This window comes from Sprattus sprattus (genome assembly GCF_963457725.1).
Source record: "Sprattus sprattus genome assembly, chromosome: 11".
Lineage (NCBI taxonomy): Eukaryota > Metazoa > Chordata > Actinopteri > Clupeiformes > Clupeidae > Sprattus > Sprattus sprattus.
Window position 1 is genome coordinate 31,667,028 of NC_137909.1, and position 7,500 is coordinate 31,674,527.

Genomic DNA, 7,500 nt, shown 5'->3' on the forward strand with positions numbered 1-7,500 from the left:
CATCTCTGAATGCTCCCATTCTTGTTTAACATGTGCTAAACTCCACATGTCTGCTCCAGGCAGCATGGTCAATTGGTTAGACAAGGAGGTTCATATGTGCCATTTCTAAAAAGTATTGATCTTTTATTGGTTTAAATTGAGATTACTTACTTACTTACTACTTATTAAGCATATATACCATCCCCATATCCCAAACATGCCCCCCCCCCCCCCCCACCCCCACATGAGATATAATCATATAACAAATCATATCAACAAAAGCACATTAATGTCAACAGGTCACACATTCAAATTAGTTCTTTTTCATTATAATGTCCTTCACTTTGGGATGCCGTTGCTCCAGGTTCTAAGTGTTCGTGGGGTCGCAGCATTCACTCTGGCGGAGGAAAGTTCCCAAATGGGTATTCAACCAATGTTCCAATGATAAATTGTGGGGGGTGGGTGGCACCCAGACTTGTACGATAATCTTCTTGGCTGCTGTTTAAACCGGCAAACCCAGATTTTCCTACATCTTTCCTTCATACAAATAAGAGAGTCATATATGAATTATCCGTTGTAACTAGTTATCTTAAATCGAAACTTTCCACTTCCTACCACGATACAATTAGTATAGTAGCTTTACATATTCAGTGCTGGAAAGCTTAAGTATCGTGACTTTCTTAAGATTCGTTACACAGTCCTGCAATATCTTAAGACGTTTGCTTTCACCATTAGGTTGACTATTATGCCTTCACTTTCTCACTCAGTTTTTTTTTCTCACTCTCTGCCTAGGCCTACTAAGGGCATCAAAAGTGATTTGATCCGATTTCCTGTAAATCACTAATTAAAAAAAAATATCCCGTCTGACAAATTAGTCACATTATTCAGATTGAAACTAAAATGATACTGTACATGTTCACCATGAGTCATTATGGTGTCATTATGGTGCATGGATGATATTCTCCATTTTGAATCCAACTATAGGACTATTACCCACTGTGGTTATCACAGCTTAGTAGAAGATACACAAACACAAGCACACACACACACACACAAGCACACACACACACACACACACACACACACAGTTTAGTAGAAGATAAGAGGTGATCCATCTCATGGCCTAGTAGCTAAGCCCAACCCCCCCCCCCCCCCCCCCACCCCCAGAACACCCTACAGTGGCCCTGCTCATACCCCCCCCCCCCCCGCCCACCTACAACACCCCACCCCCCACTCCGCTGCACCCCCACCCCCTCGTGAACAATACCACTGTGTGACCCGTCTCCCCCAAAGCCCCCTCACCCCCCCGGTTTATGAGATGCTGTTTTGTTGTCTTGTCCATCACAGCTGGACCATCTCTCTCTCTCCCCCCCCCCTCTTTATCTCTGCAACCCCCCCCACCCCCCCCCAGCCCCCCTCTGCCTTCCTCGCTATCTTCTCTCTCCCTCTCTCTTCTCTCTCTCTCCCTCTCTCTTCTCTCTCTCTCTCTCTCTCTTCTCTCTCTTCTCTCTCTTCTGTGCAGGCCGTGAACAACGCCTCCGTTCTGTGGGCTACAGTGTGGGGATTGTTAGGTGTGTGTGTGTGTGTGTGTGTGTGTGTGTGTGTGGTGGGGGGGGGGGGGGGGGGGGGGATTGTTAGGCGGGGCACAAGGCCATCGGGAGAGAGAGAGAGAGCCTGCCTGAACAATGGCACATCTGGCTGGGGCTATACACTTCATTTAGCTGTGTGTGTGTGTAGCCAATATATATATATACGCTTCTGCACACACGTAAGCTGAGCTGCCAAACTGTTTCAGCTGTGTGTGTGTATGTCAGTCTGTGCATGTGGGGTGTGTGTATTGGGGGGGGCGCATGTGTGTGCGCTGCTTGCGTTTGCTTACTACCATGTGTATATGTGCTTCCAGAGTCAGTGTTACTGTAACAACTGAATTTGTGAAATTTTATATATATATATATAATATATAAGGTACACTGTTCATTTCAAGGTATACTTTTACACTGAACTAGCTCTCTGCTATACGGAACTAGCTCTCTGCTATACTGAACTAGCACTCTGCTATACTGAACTAGCTCTCTGCTATACGGAACTAGCACTCTGCTATACTGAACTAGCTCTCTGCTATACGGAACTAGCACTCTGCTATACTGTATTCACTACTCATGCGTTTGCCTAATACCACGAGTGGAACAGTCTATTACACCCTTTTCTCTTTCTCAGGAAAGAAAAACCCAAACCTCATCACATATTAAATACTATCTGTTCTTTCTCTAATCTATTGGTATGCATTTGAAAGATCTGTCACACACATATGTTTAGACATGTATCATTGACTGTCTGCGTTGCGGACATGCCGGATGCACTCAGCTACTGTGTCCTTTGGGCTAATAGTTGTCAGAGAGTAAGAGAACGTGTAGAGCAAGTGATTGATATATAGACGGGATAGTCTGAGCCATCACAATCCCCTCATTGTGTTTGTTTGTGTATCAGCAGAGACCCACAACTGCCCACACACACACACACACACACACACACACACACACACACACACACACTAAAACACATAGACAGTAGTCACAGTGGCAAACCTCTCTGTCTATCTGTCTCTCTTTCATTCTCACACACACACACACACACACACACACACACACTCACACAACACACACACACACAAACAAACACACACACAGTCCAATACAAATATGCATCTGTCTAAGGGTCACATTAACAATGAGGATGTGTTTGCCTTAACAAGAGAGGGCAAGGGAAAAAGTGGTGGGTGGGGGTCTGAGAGTCGACAAAGAGAGAGAGAGAGAGAGAGAGAAAGAGAAAAGAGAGAGAGAGAGTAAAAGAGAAGAGAGAGAGAGAGTGAAAGTCAAGAGAGAGAGAGGGGAGAGCGATCTCATCATGTGGCTTGCCCCCCCCCCCCACCACCCCCCCCGCCCCCCCCCCCCCGGGCAATGAGCAGGTGTGTTTCCTCATGTCCAGAGCTCATCCCTGATAAATCAGCCCTGTACCACATACCAACTAATTAGCACCAGTGCAGGAGAATGTTTCTGTGTGTGTGTGTGTGTGTGTGTGTGTGTGTGTGTGTGTGTGGTGTGTTATAAACTCCTAATTTATGATAGAATTATAAATTATACTGAATATTGTTTAATTTATTATTGCTGTTTTTTGCTGTTATCTAATGTTTTTTGTAAGTTGCTTTGGATTAAAGCATCTGGTAAATACCTTAAGCTTAACCTTAACTTTAAATAAACTAGGTGTTATTGTCTGGGGGGAAACTCTTTATCTGTGTAAAAAAATGAAGTGACAACTCATCATTCCTAGGAAAAACAGATAATATTACGTTATTAATACAGGAAAAGGCTTTTGCAGGCTTCTCTAGTTGTAGACATTGATCAAGTTAGTGATACAGATAGGTTCCCTATTGTTTGAAGTTTGAAAGGAAAGCTAATATACACAGAAGTTCTAATACACACACAAGTTCTAATACAGACACAAGTTACGTGTTCTAATGACACAAGTTCTAATACACACACAAGTTCTAATACAGACACAAGTTCCGTGTTCTAATGACACAAGTTCTAATACACACACAAGTTCTAATACAGACACAAGTTCCGTGTTCTAATGACATAAGTTCTAATGCAGACACAAGTTCTAATACAGACACAAGTTCCGTGTTACAAGAAAGGAATATCTGTTTCACATGTTTAGTTGTTTATTCTGAAAAGAACTGGAGGCTTTGTTCTGCATTGTGTGTGTTGGCACAAAACCTTCCTCTTAAGTTCACAGGCTGCATGTGTGTGTGTGTGTGTGTGTGTGTGTGTGTGTGTGTGTGTGTGAGAGAGTGTGTGTTTGTTTGTGAGAGAGTGTGTTAGTACAGAACCTTCCTCTTAAGTTCACAGGCTGCGTAGTCTTGTTTTACTGTGGTGGATTCAGGGAATGAATCTTTGTTTGAAACCATACACGCTTGCTTACTTAAAACAAGTGGATGAGTTTTCTATCGAATTAATCACTTTTCAATTACTTCAGTCTAAAACAAGAGCTTGACCTTTGAGAGAACAGGAGTTTGGTTACAGCAGGTCAACTCTTGGAGTGTAACACAACAGTGTTCATCTGTGTATCTGTCTGGTGGGCCGGTATAAGGTTACTTGCAGGCGACAGTTACAAGGTTTGGTCAGGGTGCAATCATGCTACTAATAGCCTACTTGTCTTAGTAGCTGAGGGTAGGCTATGCTATATGCCTGTGTGTCCCTCCACACAGTAATGAGACCCCTCTACTCTAACTGTATATAATATAGCTTATATGAATTGTAGCATATTTTTTCTAAAGAACCTGTGTGAAGATGATGATGTGCTGACTTCTTCCACTGAATCCAAAGGAAACAAAGTACATTACATTCCTGTCCAGTAGATGGGGGTAGAGATCTTTATGAGGCAAGAACTCAGGGACAGCGATAATAGCAAAACAAGAATGTCAAGATGGCGGTCGGGATGCAAGGTACGCGTTGCTATAGATACTGACTAGTTTTACACTAAACACGAAACATGCTTACCACTTTAAAGTTTTAAAACAAACAGACTACTACATTTGGTGATTGTATTATTGATTGTGGTCAGTATTTATGTCTTAGTCTTCATTTCCTTTCGGTCAATAATGATATTCAAACTTGCTATCTGCTGGTTCAGCCTGTTATTCCGAACTAGCCATATAAATTAGAAATACAATTCACGTGTACGACAAGTTCGTTAAAGTTAGGAAAGCGGTTTGAAGTTTTATTAACAAATGAGCTTACTTCATACTAAGCTAACGTATGTTCCCAAGTAAAAGTTGCACACATATTATTTAAACGATTTGCCTAACTCACCTATTCTTACGAAGCAAGTACGCTTTTTCAAGTAGGTTTTATGCTACTCAACACTGTGCAATGCCAAGTACACCAACTGCTTTATTTGTACTCTCTGTCATAAGTGTAACCTACTTGAAAATAATTAAATCAAGCCTCGAGTGAGCGTCAGGGCAATTGTGATCTGCTAGTGCTCCGAAGATGCTAGTGCTTTTACAAGATGTTGTGGATCAGTAAATGTTCCTTAGACTGCGTTAAGTTAAAGTGACCATATCTGAGACAAAATCCGGGGACATTATCAGTTCAGACGCGTAAACACCCGCAAAACAGTGTCATATTTGTATCTTTGTAAGCGAAAAACGGGGACTGTCCCCAGAAACAGGGGATGTCTGGTCACCTGACGTTAAGTTCATCACAGATATTCTCTCTTTTATTTATTCTCTCTTTTCCAGCCAAGAACTCCGTGGTCGTATCCTTTGTCGGAGCTCATCTTTGTCAGTCTCAACTGTGTGTGATGTGTGTGCCTGTGTGTTCCTGTGTGTTTATGATGTGTGTGTGTGTGTGTGTGTGTGTGTGTGTGTCGGAGCTCATCTTTGTCAGTCTCAACTGTGTGTGATGTGTGTGCCTGTGTGTTTATGGTGTGTGTGTGTGTGTGTGTGTGTGTGTGTGTGTCGGAGCTCATCTTTGTCAAGTCTCAACTGTGGAGACCGAGCAGTCGAGTGCAATCAGGAAAGAGCATGATGAAAGACATGCATATTTATAGCTTATAAAATATTCACAGTTATGGAAAGGAAAGAAGTGGTTGTTAAAAATAAACCAGGTTCTATTTTACCTCTGGGAATTAGCACTATAGGTCGTCTGCATGAATATACATACAGTCCTCTCGCTGTGTCTGAGGGACAAAAGGGGATCGAAAATGTAAACAATCACTGGATATTTCCTTCAACGGAGATTGTGAACGTGCGTCTAAAAGCCATCCTATAGTGAAGGAGATTGGGAAGTGTCTAGAGCAGTGGCGGTTCTGCATGGAATTACGCCCCGGGCGATATCCCCCTCCGAGCGCCCCCCCCCCCCCCCCCCCCCCGAAAAAATTATAGTATAACAATATAAGTCAAAGAAAAAATGAAATGTATCAATTGCACAAATCCTTCAATAGAACATTTGAATAACACACTTAAGAGAATTATTGCACACATAATGTACATTAAGGTTAGCTAACCAGCTATCTGCAAGTTATGTTGTGCTAGTGCAACGCTTGCTAGTCTAGTGGTGTCAAAAGGAAATCTATGGTCTAACCAGCTAGCTATCGACCTGTTAATTATTAAGATTATACTAGTACTCTGTATGCTTTTCAATTGCACAACTCTTTCAATAGAGCATTTAAATAACACACTTTAGATAATCAATGCACACATCATGTGCATTAATGTTAGCTAACACCAGCTCTTTGCAAGTTATGTTGTGCAAGCACTCAACATGCATTATAGTTAGTTGAGTTTGCTAATAGTGGCTAATGGGATTTCGCTAACGCTTGCTAGTCTAGTGGTGTCAAAAGGAAATCTGTGGTCTAACCAGCTAGCTATCGACCTGCTAATTATTAAGATTATACTAGTACTCTGTATGCTGTTACATTATGTTAGTTGTGGCTAGCGGGATTTCGCTAACACTTTAGCCTAGTGTCAGATGAATGAACATGTTCATACCCTATGGTCAAATCAGCTAGCTAACGCTAGCTAGCAAACAATTCAGTTGGTGCTCAACATTAGCTGGTTGCCTTACAGTAATAGGAATATTGGTTAAGCTACACTTGATAAAATAAAACACATTTTTACCTTGTCCACTCGAGCATCCTTCAATAGCTTTATCGATAATGTAATAGACTACTCTGTTAAAGATGTATTACATTTCCCTCGGGATGAATAAAGTATCTATCTAACTATCTATCTATCTCTATACTCTGCTCACTATTACCTTCACCAGTTGGATAAATTGATGCAGTTAGTGGTCTCCTTCCACCAATTAACCCTTGGTGACCACATAATCGTTCTGTATTACCTATTTTTATAAGCCATTTCACACAATTCAGAAAAACAAAAAGTATAGGGTAATTATAATGTTTATTGGGAGACCCAGAGCTGAACTGCCCGCCGCCCCCTCTCTCTTTCCCCCTTTCACCCAGGATTGCGCTGCACCTTCTTAGCGAGCAGGTGCGCCTGCAGCTGCAGGGGGCGCCAATTTGCCAATTCCTCACGCAGTGATATGATGTATAGAAAAGCGCTTCGCGGCCTAGATTATTATTACTATTTAAGTGCTCGTGCCGCCCCTCACGTGTCATGGAAAAGTGCCGCCCCGGGCGGCTGCCCGGGTCGCCCGTGCCTAAAACCGCCACTGGTCTAGAGAGAGACAGTTTATACCGGAAAAGGCAGCTACTCTGTTTTGAATGCAAAGACACCCTATGATGTGTAAATAACAGAACGAGCCAGAGGCTGTGACAGAGGGTACAAACATCCCATCCATCTAGGTGTTAGACGACAAGGGAACTTGTTGGAAAGCGGGTTACAGGTGTGTTTGGAGACTGTCAGCCAATGTTCGTGTGTGTGTGATGTGCTTGTGTGTGTGTGTGTGTGTGGGTGATGTGCCTGTGTGTGATGTGCCTGTTTGTGTGTGTGTG

At 42.6% G+C, this 7,500-nt stretch overlaps 1 protein-coding gene across 1 annotated transcript in view; it reads left to right on the forward strand.

Annotated features, from left to right (window-relative positions):
- Positions 1-4,464: 4,464 nt before the first annotated feature.
- Positions 4,465-7,500, forward strand: part of LOC308372459 (transmembrane protein 80-like) — a gene marked incomplete at its 5' end in the record, with an annotated part of 9,583 nt that continues 6,547 nt past the window's right edge. Inside the window, 2 exons of the mRNA XM_080847612.1 lie at positions 4,465-4,483; positions 5,282-5,298. Of these exons, the coding sequence (XP_080703738.1) occupies positions 4,465-4,483; positions 5,282-5,298 (36 nt within the window). The remainder of the gene's footprint in view (positions 4,484-5,281; positions 5,299-7,500) is intronic.